This window comes from Myotis myotis, unplaced genomic scaffold (genome assembly GCF_014108235.1).
Source record: "Myotis myotis isolate mMyoMyo1 unplaced genomic scaffold, mMyoMyo1.p scaffold_m19_p_13, whole genome shotgun sequence".
Taxonomy (NCBI): Eukaryota; Metazoa; Chordata; class Mammalia; order Chiroptera; family Vespertilionidae; genus Myotis; species Myotis myotis.
Window position 1 is genome coordinate 31,610,141 of NW_023416317.1, and position 20,494 is coordinate 31,630,634.

Here is a 20,494-nt window from a genome sequence, read left to right on the forward strand (position 1 = left end):
TGTGGGCTTTGCTAATCTCCGCCTCATTTGACCCTGCTCACCCACAAGCCTAGCCCCCTTCTCAGCAGGAGGTGATGGTGGTTCTCAAGAACCATGACTTGAAGGAGAAGTCACTGCTGCCCTCCTATTTCCTGGCAGAAACCTCTCTTTTATTTACCAGAATGATGAGAATGACGTCAAAGGAAAGCCCCACTTGCCATGGCCTTCCTATGTTGCTTGACCCATCCACGGATCTCCCTCAGCCTCATCTTTGGATCTCCATGCAGAGACCTCTCATTATACCCTGACACCTCCCAGCCAGCCTCAGCTTGGCCACACCTGGAACGCATGTCCTCATACAATGGAGTGACCAGACCATGGTCTGCCCAGATCTGGCCCATCTCCCTAGAGTCCATTCTAGGGAAGTAGACCATCCTAGGGAAGTGACCCCCTATCTTTCCAAACCCGCTGAGGCGTCCAGAAATCAGAACTGAAATTCTGCATATTTAAATTGTGGGAGGATGAGTCAGAGGGTTGACGCTATGGTGTAGCTGGGGTGGTGCTGGGGCAGCTGGGGGAGGGGAGAGGTCCAAGCCTGTTTCTACTTAGCATTTCATAGGCCTGTGAAAACTGGCACAGCCAGACCTCTGGTGTCTTGTGGGTAAAAGAATGTGCTCTGAGGAACTTGAGCCTTCCAGAAATCTGCCTCAGGGAACATGAGCAACAGACTGACATCCAGATAATGAACAGACTCCCCTCCCTCCCTTCCCCAGGGCCCGCCACGATGGAGGCAGGTGGCCTTGGGTGGGCAGGCAGGCTGTGCAGCCTGGTGGCAGGAACAGGCTGGCATTCCCCTCAGCTTACACGGTGGGAAGGTCAGAGCTAAGCCCCCTCAGAGGAGGAGGGTGAAGAGCTTCCATAAGTCAGTGGAGAGTAGCTGGGCCCCAGGTTTTTGCAGGAATGCTTGAGAAATGGGGAGAGGTTGCTCTTTCTTCCTCCACATGGGCCCAAGCTCCCGAGGAAAGCTGAGTGGGGCAAAGAACGCCAAGCCCCCCAATTCTGTGACAGGCTCTTGACACACATCTTTTTCTCCCCCTGCTTCTGGCCCTTGGCCTCACCTCTCCCTGTCCTCTTATTTTCAAGAGAAAGGCCTAGTTAGTGGTCTAAATTCTAGAAAACTCCGCTCTCACCAGCGTGATCTGGCCATGACCTTCCACTGCAGGGAGTCCCAGGCCTGAGTTCTTGGGAAGGCCAGTGTCTGCCTCTGACATAAATCCAGGCATAGCTCATTTTAATGCACTTCACTTTATTGCGCTTCACAGATGTTGCATTTTTTTACAAAGTAAAGGCAAGACCCTCCACCAGCAAAACGCTTACAACGAGTGTTACTGCCATACTCCTTTTAGTGCTGGTGGTCTGGCACCAAACACACAGTATCTCTTAGGTATGGCTGTACCTGTCCCCACATCAAGCCAGGGAGCAGCGGGACCTACCCACTGCTGAGCCTGCTCTTCCTGGCTCCAGGGCCACCTGCCTCCAGGGCCACCTGCCTCCAGGACAGCCAGCTGCTGCTCCTCGAGGACAGGGCTCCCAGGGGAAAGGAGCCTCACCCTCTGTGGGTGATTAAAGCCCTTTCCCGTTCACATGTGTCAGAGCCTGATGTGGGATGGATTTGGCCCCATTCACAGCTGGCATAAGGAAGAGAGTTTGCTGGGAGATCTTCTGGCAATATAGGATACAGAATAGCCAAAGAGGAACTCAGTAGACTTGGATTTAATTGGGGCAATTAATTATTTTTTAAATACCCTTTTTAAAATAATTTCTTTATTAGTTAAGGTATTACATATGTGTCCTCATCCCCCCAATATCCCCCCAATCCCCCTCACTGGTGCCCTCACCCCCCTGTTGTCTGTGTCCATTGGTTAGGCTTATATGCACGCATACAAGTCCTTTGGTTTTAAAAACATACCTGAGGATATTAGTTGATTTGAGAGAGAGAGAGAGACATCGATGTGAGAGAGAAACATTGATCAGTCGCACCCAGACTGGGGATAGAATCTGCAAACTAGGCATGTGCTCTGACTGGGAATCAAACCCACAACCTTTTGTATACAGGATAATGCTCCAACCAACTGAGTCACCCAGCCAGGGCTAAAATACATATTTTTAATAAAGGCAGTAAGTATGGAATCTGACATTTTAAAAGTAAATAATAACAGTTAAACAATCCCTAGAGAGTTGGACCTCCTGGACACTTCATTAGATGAAATTTCCTGAGGGTTTTGTGGCATTGGTGAGCCATGCAGTGTACCATGTAAAGACTTAATAAGGGGAAAAAAAGACTGGCGGGAGCATTTGAGCTCTTGCTTGCTGGCATATGTTGTCAGTTTGGCTCAAATAAACTCATAAAAATTCTCCAAAAAATAAAAAAGACTTAATAAGCCAGTCAACATTTTCACAATCTTCGATGACTATTAAATGTCACACACACACATTTAGCCTGCGATGCCAGCAGCAATGATCTAATAAATGTGAATTTAGCCCTAACCGGTTTGGCTCAGTGGATAGAGCGTTGGCCTGTGGACTGAAAGGTCCCAGGTTCAATTCCAGCCAAGGGCATGTACCTTGGTTGCGGGCACATCCCCAGTAGGAAGTATGCAGGAGGCAGCTGATCGATGTTTCTCTCTCATCGATGTTTCTAACTCTCTATCCCTCTCCCTTCCTCTCTGTAAAAAATCAATAAAATATATATTTTTTAAAAATGTGAATTTAATAATAAGAATCTGCAAAAGCAAGAACTAGAATTCTTAAAAGCAACACTTATTCTCAGGTCCTTTGATTCCCATGTGCCTGCTCTCCTAGGACACGCCTGGCCTTTGTGTCTTACACACCTGCTCTGGGCTACGCATCACCGTCTGCACAGCTGTGGAGCCCGCACGGCCATAGAGCTGGCCAGCATCCCCGCCCCTCCTGCAATTCACAGCATCACCTGTGTTACCATGGAAATGTCTCTGACTGGGTCATTTCCCCTCCTTATTCATGGGCCTTGGAAACTGGCTTTAATCTTTCCACTGTGTTTATCACGCTGCCCCCCAACCCCCCGCCGCCCATGATCATCACCATCTGGGTTTTTTCTTTCAGGCCCCTTCCCAGGGCACACAGGCCCTTCAGGAGTGGCCATGCCTCAGCCTAGTTGTGTTTCGGGCTGACCACACTGAACTGCATTTTGTGATATTGAGGGTGCCTTTCATATCTCTGAGCCCTCCTTATGCTGTCCCTCTCTCCTCCTCACCACGGATCTTCTGGCTATTCCCTTTGATTCTTCTCAGCTCAAAGGCCACTTTCTCCAGGAATCTTTTCCCAAACCTTCTCCCCAACTTCACTGGGTTTTCTGCCCCTCCCACATCTCCCGACACCCTGTCCTCTCCCATCTCTGTGATGCTAGCTGGTTTTTTTATTGTGATAAAATATGCATAACATAAAACTTACCATTTTAACTATTTTTTTACTTTTAAAAAATATATTTTTTTATTTATTTCAGAGAAGAAGGGAAAGGAAGAGAGAAATAGAAACATCGATGATGAGAGAGAATCATTCATTGGCTGTCTCCTGCACACACCCTACTAGGGATCGAGCCCGAAACCCCAGCATGTGCCCTGACCAGGAATTGAACCATAACCTCCTGGTTCATAGGTGGATGTTCAACCACTGAGCCACACCAGCTGGGCCATTTTAACTATTTTTAGGCATACAATTCAGTGGCATGAAGTACATTCATACTGTTGTACAACCATTATTGCCATCCATCTCCATAACTTTTTCATCTTTTCTGACCGAAACTGTACCCATTAAACCCTAACCCTCTACTCCTTCCCCACCCCCACCCCCAGCCCTGGCAACCACCAGTCTACTTTCTGTCTCTATGAATTTGCCTATTCTGGGTTCCTCGTGTAAGTGGAATCATGCAGTGTTTGTACCTTTGTATCTGGCTTATTTCAGTTAGCGTGATGTCAAGGTTCATCCACTTTGTATGTAGCATGTGTCAGAATTCCTTTGTTTTTACAAGCCTCAATAATATTTCATTGGATGCATATATCACATTTTGTTTAGACTTTCATCCGTTGACGGGCATTTGGGTTGTTGCCACTTTTTGGCTATTGTGAATAATCCTGCTATGAACACTGGTGTACAAATATCTGCCCAAGTCCCGGCTTTCAGTTCTTTTGGCCTTATGCCCAGAAGTGTAAATGCTGGATCATATGGTAATTTTTTATTTTATTTTTTTTAGGAACTGCCATACTGTTTTCCACAGTTGGCTGCACCATTTTACATTCCTACCAGCAATGTGCAGGGCCTCTAATTTCTCCACATCTTACCCAATACTTGGTTTTTTAAATAACCATCCTGGTGAAGTGATACCTCATTGTGGTTTGGATTAGACCAGGCAATATTGTGGCTGCTTCTTTTTGTGTGTGTGGTTGCTTCTTTGATGACCTGTGCTCCTCAGTACCTTGAAGGCTTGTAAGGCCAGCGCCTGCGCCTGTCTCAGTCACCTCCATGTCTTCTCCCCCACGGTCAAATATGGCCAAGAAACGGAACAACGAGAGTGAATGAAATCTGGTCCAGGTGTCTTTTCAGACCCCAGGTCCAGGCGTTGCGCGTGTGAAGCAGGCATCATCCACGCTGCTAACAGGCCTGGGTGTGCTCCCTCCGTGGCTGACCTGGGAACGGGCCAGTTCTTTGCGCCACTTTCCCCGGTACGGCCATTTGCCTTCAGGCGATCTTTAAGCCACTCTTGCACCTAACGTAGACCTGACCCTGCACCTCATAACCTACCTGACAGCATGCAGGAGGAGGTGCGGTCACACACCTAGACAGCGGAGACAGGCACCTCGTCCAGAACATTTGCAGGTGACAACAGGCTACAGTTTTAGGAGACTTCAAACTTTTCTCACTTCCTTGTGCAAAATATACTCAAAATTTGTTTGCATCATCTCAAAAGAAATGCCATTTGAAAACTTGGCAGCACCCCTGTCTTATGGGCCCTTTAGAAACACAAAAAAAAAAAAAAAAAAAAAAAAGAAACGCATTAACTCAAAGTTGACGCAGGGGAGTGAGCAGACAAGTGTGTGTGCCAGTTTGTTTTGAGTGACTATAGAGCAGCATTTGGTCAGTTGGTAGTATGGGTCAGGGGGGCGTCCCAGGCCCAGCAGCCTGCTCTGCCCTTATTCCTGAACATGCCCATTTGGTCTCACGGAGAGCATAGGAGTCTCTGTACTTACCCATCGCTTTTTCTAAAGGCTAGCACAGCCCGCGGCGTGAAAACACTCATCCACCCCGGTGTCCTGTGTGGCTGTGCACTGAGGGCAGGGAGTGAGCAGTGAGCCTGACACTCCGCCTGCTGGGCCTTCCGGGACCCTCCCACTCTCTGCAGTGCTTGGCCCTCCACAGAATCCTCTGAGGTCTCTCAAAGTCAAGGTCACTGGCAAAGGGAATCATGGATTCAGGATGGGAACCCTGGTCCCAGGCTCCCAGTCCAGCCCTTCCCGCATCTGTTGGCCTTGCTTGCCCACGGCCACCTGGGACTCCCCGAGGGGTGATGTGAGCCTGTAGCATCACACCCCTGTTCTGGGTGTTGGACATGGGTCAGTGTCGAGGGAAGGATTGTTAGTGTGGTGAGGGGTGAGGTGCATAGCGCGCAGGGTCTCAGCAGGGACATTTTACAGTTTTGCGGCTTCTAGACTGAAGTGACTGCCCTAAGACTCAGACCCTTGCATTGTCACTGAGCCACACCAGCCTTCCTCCAAGAGGGCAGGCACAGCCATCAGACTGCTGGCTGAGTGGCAGCAGCCAACTTTTTGTGCCTGCGCTCCTCTCTGGAACCAGAGCCTTCTAGCTCTTTAATGACACATGGGGAGTTTCCCTATGCAGTTACTTTATGGTCTCTGCCTCAAGGGAAACTGAGGCTCAGAAGGGTTTAGAACAGCCGTGGGCAAACTACAGCCCACGGGCTGAATGCGGCCCGTTTGAAATGAATAAAACTAAAAAAAAAAAAAAGACCGTACCCTTTTATGTAATGATGTTTACTTTGAATTTATATTAGTTCACACAAACACTCCATCCATGCTTTTGTTCCGGCCCTCCGGTCCAGTTTAAGAACCCATTGTGGCCCTCAAGTCAAAAAGTTTGCCCACCCCTGGTTTAGAAACTTACTCACGTTCACACAGCTACTACCTAGGGTTAAAACCAATTTATTGCTTTTTAAACGAAGTTATTCAGATATGCTTGACATCTAAAAGGCTTTACATATTTAATGCATATGATTCAGTGAGTTTGGGAATAAGCATATACCACTAGCCCTACTCGGTTTGATGCAGCGAATAGAGCAGACGAAAGGGTCTCCTGTTCAGTTCGGGTCAAGGGCACGTACCTGTTGCAAACTCGATCCCTGGCCGCAGTTGGGGTGTGAGCAAAGAAGTGTGTGTGCCAGTTTGGGAGGCAATCAGTCAATGTGTCTCTCTCACACTGATGTTTCTCTCCCTTTGTCTCTCCCCCTCCCTTCCGCTCTCTCTATAAATCAATGGAAAAAATCTCATGAGGTGAAGATTAACAACAACAAAACAAAATGTATATAACCCTGAAACCATCACCACCATCAAGGTCATAGATTTACCTATCACCTCCCAAGGTTTCCTCCCACTCTTTTTTTTATTCTGTGTGTGGGGGAAGGGAAAGAACACTTAACATAAGATTTGCCCTCTTAATGTACCTGGGTTGCGGGCACATCCCCAGTAGGAGATGTGCAGGAGGCAGCTGATCGATGTTTCTCTCTCATCGATGTTTCTAGCTCTCTATCTCTCTCCCTTCCTCTCTGTAAAAAGTCAATAAAATATATTTAAAAAAAAAAAAAAAGATTTGCCCTCTTAGCCCATTTTAAACATACCATGCACTACGGTGCTATAGTATACTATACTATACTATACCAGAACTTATTCATCTTGCATACCTGACACTTTACCTTACCCTTCGACCATCACGTCCTCATTCCCCTCCTCTCCGCCCCTTGAGACCACCATTTCACTCTCTGCTTCTGCTTGTACGAGTTTGGCTCTTTTAGAGTCATACACGTGAGATCATACACTATTTGTCTTTCTGTGTCTGGCTTCTTTCACTAAAACCAATTCCTTGACTCCCTATACTGTGTGTTTATTTCATCTCATTGTCTCAGATTTCATCAAAAATCCCACTCACCAGCCCCTTTCCAGGACACCTCTGTTGGGGAGGAAGTAGGTGTCAGGTCCCAGCCGGCGCCGGAGGTCAGAGAGCCATTCGTCTGATGTGGCTGGGGAAAGGAGATCTCCCCAGGCCCAGCTCCTCCGTCCCTGCAAAATGTCACCATTTCAGATGTGACTGCACTGTGGACGTTGAGTCAGCCACATTCGGGTTCGAACGCCAGCTCTGCCTTAAACCAGCCACTTAAGTAGCCCAGTCACTGCTGTGAGCAGGAGGCAGCGTCCGTCACAGCCGTGGCAGAGTCAGCCTGGAAATAAATGGATGTTCAAAGTCCTGGCGCTAGAACTGGGGTCTCTACAGTAGAGCCTGTAAGTTGGAGAAGGCTCAGCACCCCACAGGGGAACGGACGGGGTGCGGGGACAGAGAAACACAGTTCGGGTTTAAGGCCTAAGCCAGAAAGAAGGGCAATGGTTATGGAACAAGACATTGTTAAATTTTGGCTGTATTTACTAATGAAGACATTTTTAAATTAGCAGCTTTTACTGTTGCTTTATTTTAAAAGTATCATGTGTTCTTTATAGATAAATTAGGAAATACAGAGGCAAACACGCACACACACACACACAATCACCATCACCACAGTCCCATCACAAAGAAAGCCTTAGTCTTCCTGAGTTCTTTTCTGCATATTCTATTAGTCCATATGAGTTTTCTAAATTAGAGATCATACTCTTCCAAACCACTAGTTATTTTTGGGAACCTACCAGATGTTACAGCGTCTTTCCGTGTTAATAAGACTACATCTCCACCCTGATTCGAAGGGGCTGCCTCCTATCTCACCATAAGGTTGGGCCACTTTCTATTTGAATTCTGCATGGAAAGGTGGGCTAGTGGGTGCGGCGTGAGAGGAAGAAGGAACAGAGGGACACTACCCAGAGTCCGGGAACTGGTCATTCTTCCGGGTGCTCTGTTCTCTGCACACAGCTAGTGTCAAGTTTGGATGCCCTTGATCAGACAGAAATTTTGTCCCCTTTGCTTTCTGGTCAGTCAGGGACCCTTGGCCAGAAGTTTTCCAATGTGTCCTATGCAAACACCAGTAGAGAGGACAGGCAACCATGTGGCCAGGCTGGATGAATGTGCATGTGGGGGAGGGGAGAGGACCAGGAGGAGGGCTGACCTCTCCCCAGCACCGTGGTCCCCAGCAGCCCCGAGCTCAACAGCACTGAGCAGAGTCCAGTGTGAGAGGCAGGTCTAGTCCACAGCCCTGTTTTCCTCTGTGTGGGATTCTGTTGCCCACCTAGTTCAGGGCTCTCCCCTCTCGGGGAGCACCACAAATGAGAATTAAACTGAATCCCATTAGTGCTAAATGAAAAAACCCACAGAGTAAGGTCAGTAATGCCAGTGGTTGCCATTGGCCTAGACAAGGCAGAAAGAAAATGCATCTCATGGAAAAGAGCCCTCAAGAACCGTCAAGATCTTGGAGAGCTGACAGTGCTGACTGTTCATTGTGGGCCAGATTTAAAACGGCCTGGCCACGTCCCCACAGCCACAGGTGGCAGGGTGCCCACAGACCACATTGGGACCCTCACAGAGGGTCTCATGGTGTGGCCTGGCTCCGATGGGTGCAGCCTCAGCTCTCCATCTGCAACAGGAGGGGTTGAACTAAAGGGTCTTAGAGTCCCTTCCAGCTTCCCAAGGTCTCCGAATCTTGGGAGCCGCCCAGGTTTCAGAAGGATGTTAAATGCCTTTGGCAGGAGGCTCTCCAGTGTGATGCAGAGTTTCGTCCAGGAGTGAGGGCCCTGGAGGACCCAGCTGCACACATCCCAGGCCAGGGTGACGCTGCCTTTGGAAGAGAACCACATCCTAACCTGAGGCTGAGCTTAGGGCACTGAAGGCTGGCAAGCCTGGGTTTCTACCTTGGATCCCGCATTTCCAGCTGGGTGGTCCTCTCCTCCAGGGATGAAGGTATTGATCCTTCCATGCTCAGCTCCCTGCCTGGACCGTAGAGGAGAAAGAACCGATGCCCATGAGAGGAAGAATCCTCTCCCACCCTCTCACCTTTCTCTCACCTTTGTTCCCAGAGTCACTCCCAAAGGCCTGGGGGAAAGGCCAGGCTCGGCCAGCGGTGGAGCCGGAGACTGGGTGGTGACCGGCATGCACTCTCATTGCAGGGAACAGCAGCCTCCTCCACACCGAGCTCTGTCAGAAGCATTGGCAGGACCTGCCCCCCAGTAAGTGCCACAGCAGCACCCAGGACACCCGGAAGGAAACCAGCAGCATGTGGGGTCTCATGGTGGTCGCCCAGCTGCTGGCAGGCATTGGGTCAGTGCCCATTCAGCCGTTCGGGATCTCCTACGTGGACGACTTCTCGGAGCCCAACAACTCGCCCCTGTACATCGGTGAGTCACAGGCTTGAAGAGGGCTGCAGGGAAGGGTCAGGTCCTGATCTGACACTTAAGCTCTGAGGGGCTGATTTGAGGTCTTAACCCTCTTAGCCCCACAACACAGCAAATGAGTGCAGAGGTTTGGGGATCAGACAGACCTGGTTTGAATGGCAGTTCTGTTACCTATCAGCTATGGGAGCTGTGCAAGTGGCTGAGCCCCAGGGCCCCAGGTTCCTCACCTGCAGAATGGGGCTGACAGTACCTGTGTGCTGGGCAGCTGTGGGGTTACATGAGGTCAGGTATGTAACCATTTAGACCCCTGTCAGGCACAGGGAGGCTCCTTGACCAGCAGTAGCTACTGGTGCTGTCAAGCCCTCCAGGCCTGGGCCGGGGCACACATGTCTTTCCGCGTCACCCACTTATGGACAGGTTGGCCCCAAAGAAGCACATGCAAAGAAGATAGATGACTATCTGACTGCTCAAATCCTTCCCTTAGCACAAGCCACATTGAGCGTCCTCAAGGGCCCTGTACTGCAGACCAGGCAGACCACACCCACTGGCTCTGTGGCCTCACAAACTCCTGCCAGGACCTCCAACATGGCCCCTGCACAGACCTTTGCCCTCCAGCACTGCCCTGGGCCGGCATCTTTAAATTTCAGGGAGACTATTTCCCTCCTGACAAATGGATCTCTCTGGCAGCTGGCTGGAGGAGAAACATCTTTGGTTTTGCACATCTTAGGATCTTGAGTGGTTCTAGCACTGCCTGGGGGAAATGCCATAGGTGTGGACTTGTCAGGGTCAGAGGACAGGTGGCCTGACATCTCAGGAATCCTTCGCTAGGGAAGGAGCCTGGGGCTGTCACACCTTCTCAGTTCCCCTCAGCCTCTTTACACTGCTCTTCTTCACAGCCATCTTATTTGCCATCTCCGTATTTGGACCGGCTTTTGGGTACCTGCTGGGCTCTGTCATGCTGCAGATCTTTGTGGACTATGGCAGGGTGGACACAGGTGAGTGTGTGTGATGATGCCTATCCCATTGCCAATTTCACAAAGCAGTCTCCCTGCCCCTCCCCACCCACCTCCACCCCTCACTCCACCACACCCCCAGCCAATCAGGGCAGAAAGTGAAGCTTCAATTGCAAATGCTCACTGCCACTTGCTCATTCCTGTGCTCACTCCTGCTGTCTTTCAGACAGCCTGGAGCAGATGGCGTGCGCCTCCCCTCCCAGGACCCATGTTGGACTCTAGGAAGAAGCGGGGTGCACTGCTGAAAAAAAGCACACATTTTCTGCCTTCAGGAAGTTTGCAACTCGGGTTAGCTGCAGGAAAACCTTGAGACCTAGGGAAGTTGCCATCACAGCTGCCTGTCTTGGTGGTGGTATTAAAATCATTCCCACCAGCCAGACAGTGTGGCTGGAAGGCAGGTGTGAGCCAGACCCTCAGGAATAACACCTCTACCTGTGCCGGGCACACAGATAAGAGCCTGCCCACCCCACAAAGAATATGGGCAGGTGTTAAACCCGGCCATGCTGCCAGAACCCACAGACTCCTGTCTCCTGGTCCATCAGACCATGATGTCATCTGCGTGATGTCCTCTGCCTGTACTTCAAACCAAAGGGGAAAGCCAGGCGGAGCTTCCTGCCTCAGGGTCAAGCCATCTTTCACTGGCACTGCCTGCATTGGTTCCTGGCTCTTGGTTGACCAAAAGAATATCAACTGAACAGGGATGCCAGTCATTGTTTGGCTGAGGTCCATTCCGCTTCTTCTCCTTCCCTCCATGCCTAGCTAGTTCCCTTACAAAGAGAAACACAATGGCAGGCTCTTAGATGTGGTTGGAGACTTGCCAGGAGAAAGCATCTCCTTTGGAGGCCAGGCAGCCCGCTCTGTGGGTGTTGTTTCCTCGGGCTTCTGAGGATTATGAGGCCTCCTTTCTTACCGGGCAATACAGTTGGGCAGCAATAGTCTTCGGTGGGTTAGAGCTCACGTTTGGACACCAGGAAGACATAGGTTTGAAATTGATCAATAATCTTAACCTTGGACAAGGACATGGTTAACCTCTCAAGGATTCAATTTCCTGATTGGTTGGAAATGGGTGGAATAGCCCCTCCCTCATAGACTTACTGGGAGAACCCAGCAGGATAATAGACGTGAACATGTGGTCTAGTGTCTGGCTCATGGTAAGCCTCAAGAGAGTTACTGCCAAGGATTGGGAGTAAAATAAGGTGAGGCCAAGGTTCTGATCCCTTCAGCCTGGGATTATCTGATGCTCTGCTTCATGTGCGGTGGCCTCCATTTTCTGGGAAGACCAGAATGGCCAGGATAGGGAATGTCATCTTGACCGAGGTTTTTCCTCTTCTCCATAGTGGGGAGAAAATCCCCCTGATCAGAGAATTTCTTCCCAGTAAGGTGAGATCATGCATTCATTCAACAAACACTTGTGTCCTTTGCTTTCTCTTCAGCGTTAATTAACTTGAGCCCTGGAGACCCCCGATGGATTGGAGCCTGGTGGCTGGGCCTGCTCATTTCCTCGGCCTTCTTGATTTTCACCTCCTTCCCCTTTTTCTTCTTTCCTCGCACAATGTCCAGAGGAGTGGAGGTAAGGTTCTGAAAGCTCATAACTCTAGGTATAGGAGTTTAAGAAAGGTAGGTGAGGGTAGAAAATAAACAGATCTGAGAAGCTGCAACAAGTTAAGCAAGTTCTGAGTGAAATCTAAATAAGTGTCATGATGCAGGATTCTCAGAGGCCTTGAGAGGTAAGAGTGCTGGTGAATTTCCAAAAGATGATATTCCAACAGTGTGCCCTTCCCATGATAGCATCCAGGGATGTAGTTAGGGAAACACTGAGCTCATCTAAAGTAGGATAAAAATAAAAGCTGAATATGTGACCTGGTGCAGTTGACTTTTGCATTTCACAGGGCCCATCATGCCTGAAGGACTGAGTAAGAAGGGAGTCCTAATGCTTGAGTGTGAGGGTGGGTTGGGAGTAGATCATAGTTAAGTAGATTGACCTCCTACCCATCTTTCAGTCATGTCCATTGGGGAAAGAAATCAGGGAAGGATGAGAATGGAAAACAGAGATGAGAAGTCTGGGTATGGACTTTGATGGTGGGCTGACGGTTCTAAAACCTGTTTTGATCCCGTGAAGTTCTGAGATGGGGCTACCAGTCAGGTGGCAACATGGTGGCTAGGTTGAGGATGGGATTTAGGAAGGAAGGAAGACTGGAAATCTGATGAGGCCAGTACAGAGACAGGGGATGACGGCTGAGGCCAAGACAGGCATAGACATTCTTCGGAAAGCAAAGGGCACAGGTGTCCGCAGGCTGTGCTGAGTTCTCAGCAGTGACCTGGATTGGAGGAGAAGAGGGGCTACAATTAGACCAAGGTTTTGAGCCAGACACAGAGCTCAGCGCTCAGCAATGCGGTGTATGAGATCTTGGCCCAGTCTTAGGAAGAGGGGGCAGGAGTAGGAAGATCTGGGCTTGTCTTGGGGGGAAATTTCAGAGGGCAACACATCATGGTGGTTTTGGGGTCAAGCAAACCTGACTTTGAGCCTAGTTCTGCGAGTAATAAACTCAATGAATGGTCTTAGGCAAGTTTCCTTGTTCCTAAGTTGCTTCTCCTTTACAATCCGGAGATAGAGGAGGTATCTCAGAGGAGGCTGTGAGGAGTGGGACAGTGGCATGCGAGGCCCAGTGCCCAACGTGGAGTGAGCGCTGAGTGAATGGCCGCTCCTGTGCCTGGTGATGAGTTTCCCTGGAGGACCCACACAGTGTCAGCACTCGGGGCCTTGCATGTGTGGTGGTGTAGAGCTTTAGCTGATGAGTTCGGAAGAAGCAGGCAGGCTCCCCGAGGAGGTATGCACAGAAAGTTCAGGCACAGGGCCAGCACAGAGCTTTGAGCAGGACTCAACTCTGGGCCCAGAAGGAAGAAGGGACTCCATACAGGAGACAGAAAAACAGAGCTGGAAACATACATTCTAGACTACAGTGTCTCAGAAGCCCACGGCCCCCAGAATCTGAGGACAGGGAAGAAACGTAGCCATGACAGACAGGCAAAGGGTGAGATCCAGTCAGACCCTTTTTGGCATTAGTTGTGGGAAAGTTATATATGAAATAACATGCCCAGAGCCATCTTGGGAGGCATTGGCATGGCAGCATTCTGGTCAGCAGCCAAAGCACTGGGCTCACTAAATGCAGGTGGCATTTAGTTCAAGAGACATTCTCTGGACACCCTCCCATCACACCTGCGGTAGCTCACTGCTGCCCAGCCCTAAGCCACTGAGACCAGAAGGGTCAAGGGCCCAGGATTCGTGACTGCGGGGGGCCTGGGCCATTAACACTGATTTCCTTTGCTGCCTTCAGACGTCTACTGCCATGACAGACGAGGCGATGAAGATGACGGTCAAGCCAAGAAGCTCTCTGGTGGATTTCATTAAACGTGAGTGACCCGGCAAAGCCCTGGGTGGGCTGGCTTGGTAGAGGGGCAAGCCGGGAGGGCCCAAGCCTATGAGGTATTGTGTATGATAAGGGGCGTTAAGAATAGGTGGCCTATAATTGGCCCACCTCACAGGAGGGGTTTCGCTAGGAGACACAGATTCAAGCAGAGCCAGCTCCACCTCATGTTCTCTCTCCTCCCTTTACATGGAGGTGAATGTTCTCACTGGTAGTCTTATTTCTATCTACCCGCCTCCTGATTTCTTCCAGACACATTCTCATTTTATTTATTTATTTATTTTTAAGTATGTTTTTATTGATTTCAGAGAGAGAGAGAGAGAAAGAAACATTGATGAGAAAGAAAAATCAATTGGCTGCCTTGTGCACACCCCCTACTAGAGATCGCACCTGCGACCCGGGCATGTGCCCTGTCCGGGAATCGAACCAGTGACCTCCTGATGCATGGAACGAAGCTCAACCAACTGAGCCACACTGGCAGGCCATATTCTCATTTTATTTTACCCATGAGTATGTTGAGTGGGGGGTCTGAGAGGCTGTGTGGCCCTGGTTGGGCCACTGAACTCCTCAGTGCCCCAGACCCTGAGGAAGACAGGAGCGTGGTCTGGAGGGAGGAGGAACGACTGTGGCCCATGAAGGCCTGGCCCCTGATGGTTTTCTGTTTACAGGGTTTCCCCGCATCTTCCTGAGGCTCCTCATGAACCCTCTTTTCATGCTCGTGGTCCTGGCTCAGTGCACCTTCTCCTCCGTCATCGCCGGCCTCTCCACATTCCTCAACAAGTTCCTGGAGAAGCAGTATGGTGCCTCCACAGCCTATGCCAACTTCCTCATCGGTGAGTCCCGGCCAGACCAGACACAGACAGGAGCCAGAGGAGGACTTGCCCAAGACAAAGACGTTTAAGGACAGTTTTCTTGCTTGGCAATGTAGAGTGCTCTGAACAAATTGCTGAGACCCTGTCATTCCAGGCAGGAGTGGGTGGGGGCGGGGGCTGCCTTCCTCCCTATTAGGGACTGGAGGCCTGACAGCCTTCCAGGGGCCCTGAGACAGTAGGGGCAGCAGGGGAAAGAGAGAGCATCAATTTCAGGTAAAATGCTCCCAGTTCTGTTCCTTCTTCTCAGGCACTTGAATACATTTGCTTGGTAGGGAGTATGTGACCCAGGGATTCTGGGCTTTGGCTGCACTTTAGGCTCCTCTGGAAGCTTTAAATAATACAGGTGCCCAGCCCCACCCTACCCCCTCAATACAGCAGAGTCTCTGGGTGGGGCTCAGCATTGAGTTTGTTTGCCAGTGAGGTTGAGAAGCACTTATGTGGGCCCACCAAGTATCCAAGTGAATTACTGAGCTCAGTCCACAGGTGCGTTTGACTATATAGATGGGGCAAGGGGGTCAGGGTGCGAATCCCGACCCCTGTGTGGCCCTTGGATGTGACTTTACTTCTCTAGCTTAGGCCTCTGACTAGCAGGCAGGGGGCACCACCAGAGCCTTGCTAACCTTGTGTGGTCACAGTTAGGATGCAGTGAGCGGTCAGGCAATGAAAGGCACTAAATAAATGCACATTCCACCCACATCCTTCTGGACACAAGGCCCCACTTCTTTCTGTATTCTTTGCACAGGCAGGGTAACCCTCTGGGTCAAGGTAACTCTGTGGGTGTGCCTGGCATACAGTGAGTGCTCAGTGACTGTCAGGTATTGCTACTGTAATGGGGCATCTCCAGTGCTCCTTCAGAAAGTTGTGCCCCTTCTTTGTGCTCGGTGTCTGTGCCCACACCCGCCCCCCCCCAGGCCTGCTCACACAGACCCGCTTCTCTCTCTCTCTCTCTCCAGGTGCTGTGAACCTCCCCGCCGCAGCCTTGGGGATGCTGTTTGGAGGAATCCTCATGAAGCGTTTTGTGTTCTCTCTGCAAACCATCCCCCGGCTGGCTACCACCATCATGACCATCTCCATTATCCTATGTACCCCTCTCTTCTTCATGGGATGCTCCACCCCAGTCGTGGCGGAGGTCTACCCACCTAGGTAACAGAAATGAGGGGTGAGACGATACCCTTTGCTAAAGGCCAGAGCCTGGGTCTGGCTGCCATACCTCTTCCTTTCTGCCTTCTTAGCTCTCTTCCCTCTGTCACTTCTTGACCTAATCTCTTATGTGGATACTTAGAAAATCAGGTCCTTGAATACGATGCTGAATTATAAGAAGTCAGAGGGTCCTACGGGGCCACCAGCAGTCAGGGTTAAGATTCTGTTTTTTTTAAGAAACACCAAAAACTAATTAGTTTGGTTTCAGGGTGACTCTGTAGGGCTGTGAGCCTCAGGAACCAAGAAATAAGCTATGTTTGGCATCAGCTCTGTGCCAGCCAGAAGTAGAGTCTCACTGAGCTGCTGAAGAAAGATGAGAGAAGGAGACTTGAAAAGATACGGAAAAGAACAATGAAAGTGATGGCAGACTTTTAAAATGAGGGCAGGTGAAGCATACCTGTCCGTTTGCATAAAGCAACATGGTCCTAAGTTTTAGGTCGGGCTTCAGGTTCAGAAATAACTTTAGAGGCTTGTGAAGGGAGCTTTTAGCTTTTTCTTGGGTGCTACCTTTCAAGCACCTCTTCTTTTAAATTTTGCCTAATGAGGTTACAACATTGGGAGACACCGTACCTTTCAGCCTTGGTGCTTTCTCTGTCTCTCTCTTTGAAATAACCTCTTCTGTCTTTGGTGGGGGAAGGAGAGCAGGGGTGTGGTGACTCAGGGTGGGAAACCTCTGGTTTGTATTGGTCTTCTGCAGGCTGACTGTGGATTGAGAGAAGCTGAGAAGGCCCTGGGCCTTTGGGTGTCTTCACTGGGAGTTAGCGGGTTTTGTCATCCCTTCTGACGCAGCCCTTATAGTTGGGGAAAGTTACTTATCTAATCTTCAAATCTTCAGTGTTCTTATCCATAAAAGGAGCATAATAATTATAGAATTATTGTGATGACGTGCGTGACAAACCCCTGGGCACAGTGCCTGGCGCATAAGAGAGGCCCCGTTAATGTTAACATCGTTAGTATAATTATTTGAGCAAAGCTCTGGACTGTGGTTTGTCAACCCTATCCCAGACCTCCCTAAAGAAGATCATGAATATCAGGTAGGAGGAATGGCGGGAATGGTGAGATCATCCAGTGAAATCTCCTTGTTTGAGGCTTAGGAGGATGGAGGGCAAAGTCTCCATAGACCAGTGGTTCTCAACCTTCCTAATGCTGCGACCCTTTAATACAGTTCCTCATGTTGTGGCGCCCCCCAATTTCATTGTTACAAATTGAACATAATTAAAGCATAGTGATTAATCACAAAAACAATATGTAATTACATATGTGTTTTCTGATGGTCTTAGGCGACCCCTGTGAAAGGGTCCTTCGACCCCCAAAGGGGTCGCGACCCACAGGTTGAGAACTGCTGATATAGACCAAGGGACAGGAACCAGGTAGACCCCAGATTGCTTCAAGGAGCCCCACCTGTCCCTCCGCCTGAGCCCAGGTGGAGGAGAAGGGAAGGGAAACGTGGCCTGTGACTTTTGTGCAGCATCTGCGCTCTCTCCCATCAAAGTCCTGCTTGGTTGTTTGTCTTGAGCACTTCTGCAGAGGGGGGGTTGGGGAGGGAGGGTTTGCCAGCGGAGCCTTTCTGACTCGCAGCTGGTGGAGATGGGCTTCTAGTAGCGGAAGAAACGGTGAGGTGCCATGAGCACTGACCAGCAGCCAATTCACCGTCGGCCCCAACAGGCGTAATTCATGGTGTGGCTGTCCCCAGATGCACCGAGAGGCAGAGCGCACCAGCCGGGTGGGCACTCACACTGGGCCACAGTGAAGAGATGTTTCTCTGGTCTTGCTTTGTTTGAGTCCCTGTTTCCTGTTTTCCTGGCAGCACATCAAGTTCTATACACCCACAGCCTCCTGCCTGCCGCAGGGACTGCTCGTGCCCCGACTCCATCTTCCACCCGGTCTGTGGAGACAATGGGGTAGAGTACCTCTCCCCATGCCACGCTGGCTGCAGGCACATCAACGTCAGCACCGTAACCTCCAAGCAACGGGTAAGGGCAGGAGGAGCCCCACCGGGTCCCTGAGCTCAGTGTGTGCCCTCATACTGCACCTGGGCTCTGGACGGGCAGGGCGCCACCCACACCATCCTCATTGCCTCCAGGCCACACCCGCCCTCTCTTTACCTCCCCTTCCCTAAGGTCATGACCAGATGCCTGCAGCCCAAAGTCAATTAAAGATTGGCCGATATTCAACAAATGCACATTCCTGAGGCTCAGAGTAGAAACCAGCCGGAGCACTCCTTCAGCGGAGACCTCCCAATCTCATCCTGGTGGGTCCTAATGGGCGTCTTTGGGTCCTGCATCCTGGCCCTGTTGGAGAGCCAACATGGACCAGGCCCAGATAAGTCAAGGACACAGGGTCCTCTGGGATGTGGCCCTGGAAGGTTAGAGTTGGAAGCAGTGATCAAGGGCATTAGGTTCACCCCCTCAGCTCCCAGGTGTGGCCACACAACTGGCCTGAAGTCATGCAGTTATTTAGGGTCAGATCTGACTTTAGAACCCAGGACCCTGTCTCAGTCTGGGGGCACATCTGCTCAAGGTCATTTACCTCCTGGCCACCAGCCTTCCACACATGTAACCCACATTCGGTAGTTCACTTAGTGAGGTCCTAACAGCCCTCTGAGCACTAGGGCTCCTGGCCTTCTAGGATCAGCCAGCTGCAAACTAACTTGAGTCATCTGTTCAGTTTTTCAACAAACAATGGACACCTGGCACAGCCATGCATGCTGAGGATTTAGTGTGAACCCATCCGACAAGGTTCCTGCTCTCATGCAGTTTGAATTCTATCGAATAAATGCACAAGGTCGTTTTAGAAAGTAGCTCATGCCATCAAGAGAGTTAATGGACAGTGTGCCTGAGGGCCTCCTGTAGGAGGTGACATTAGAACTCAACCACCAGAAAAAAACCCTACGAAGACCTGAGGGTGAAGTATTTGCACTAACGGAACAGCAAGCACCAAGCCCCAGGGCATGGCTGAGCTGGATGTAGGAGAAATGAGAGATGCCAAGGTTGGTGCCAGGCCAGGGAGCAGGCAGGGGCCAGAACCGGACAGGCCAGGTTTAGGAGTTGGGTGTTCTTTTTCCTTAGAGCACTAGGGACCCAGAGGTGCAGTTCCCCTAAGGAGTGGAACGCACCTTCTGCCCCTAAGCCTGTGTGGAAGTCATGGCAAGGCTAGCCCCCACTTCCCATCCTCCTCTCTAAGGATAAGGGAGGCTGCTTCCACAGCCACCTCTGTGGGCAGAGGTGCGTGAGTCTCAGGCAGAGCGGGGACAAGGAGCTTGGACAAGATGTTCTCTCAGCTGCCTTCTAGCCGGAGGAGTCTGTGGTGGCCTCTCTGGTTTCCTTGTTTTCATTTACTTACCTCTGACTCACCTACTTCCAGAAAGAATCCTGACAAGTTTCAAATAGTATAAATCATCATCCCTTAGCATAATATCAAGAAAAAAATAGTAAGTTATAAGAAAATGCCTATAGGCCCGTCAGACACTGCAAGGCGGGGAGTAAAGACCACGTGGGCAGTGGCTCGGTTGTACAATAGTGTTGACCATATGGGCTTTCCGGCTCGAGACGGGACTTCCTTCCCAGCCTGTACAGACAGGAGGAATTCCTCTCTGGCAAAGGCCTGACGGATGAAGAGCTTAGTGAATTCTATTGCGTGTTCTTTGTTGTCTCCCCCTGTTTATACCTCCCTGCAATGAACACACACACAGCATCAACAGCAACCCACAAAGCCACGGCTGCTGGGCATGGGGTAGCCTGGCCCAGAGAAGAGCCCTCCCAGTCCCTGGTCCCAAGCCAGGTGGGCCTTGCCTGGCAGTGGAATCCTGCATATACGGATGCGGGTGCACCTGCTGGAGGAGCCCAGCCCACACTGGACAGGGGTCAGGGGTGGGGTCCATGGGGCACCTTGAAACCCTCGGCTGACCTCTCCAGCCTCTGAATCCAGCCCCACCCAGCTCCTCGGGGGACCCAGAAGGCAGAGGGGTTGAAACCTGAGGGACTGTCTGGCAAGAGCTGGTGCAGGTGTTTGATGTGTGTGCAAGCAAAGTAATGACGTTTTCTCTTTTTTCCTCTCCTTTTTCAAGATCTATTTGAACTGCAGCTGTGTGACCGGGGGATCTGCTTCAGCAAAGTCAGGATCGTGCCCCATCCCCTGCGCCCACTTCCTGCTCCCGTCCATCTTCCTCATCTCCTTCGTGTCCCTCATCGCCTGCATCTCCCACAATCCCCTCTACATGATGGTCCTGCGGTGAGTGCACCTCTCCATCCCCCCGTTTGCCTTTTCTTTGTGCCCAGGTGACCACTGATCTCTCCTCCCTTTCCTGGTCCTCAGAGGCCTTTGAACATGATGTACAATGTTCTTTGGGTGAAATGGGGAGATGATGCTAACACGAC

General features: G+C 50.6%; 1 protein-coding gene across 5 annotated transcripts in view; it reads left to right on the forward strand.

Moving 5' to 3' along the window:
• Positions 1-20,494, forward strand: part of SLCO2A1 (solute carrier organic anion transporter family member 2A1) — a 79,837-nt gene that overhangs the window by 52,664 nt on the left and 6,679 nt on the right. For 4 of the 5 annotated variants that reach the window (XR_004971553.1, XM_036332549.1, XM_036332547.1 and 1 more), the window contains exons 4-11: positions 9,384-9,611; positions 10,505-10,603; positions 12,055-12,191; positions 13,957-14,032; positions 14,715-14,879; positions 15,872-16,061; positions 17,926-18,091; positions 20,185-20,348. Coding sequence is in view for 4 of the 5 variants with exons in the window: in XM_036332549.1 (XP_036188442.1) it covers positions 9,384-9,611; positions 10,505-10,603; positions 12,055-12,191; positions 13,957-14,032; positions 14,715-14,879; positions 15,872-16,061; positions 17,926-18,091; positions 20,185-20,348 (1,225 nt within the window). In the remaining variant the exon portion in view is untranslated. The remainder of the gene's footprint in view (positions 1-9,383; positions 9,612-10,504; positions 10,604-12,054; positions 12,192-13,956; positions 14,033-14,714; positions 14,880-15,871; positions 16,062-17,925; positions 18,092-20,184; positions 20,349-20,494) is intronic. The other variant, XM_036332550.1, reaches the window with a different exon arrangement.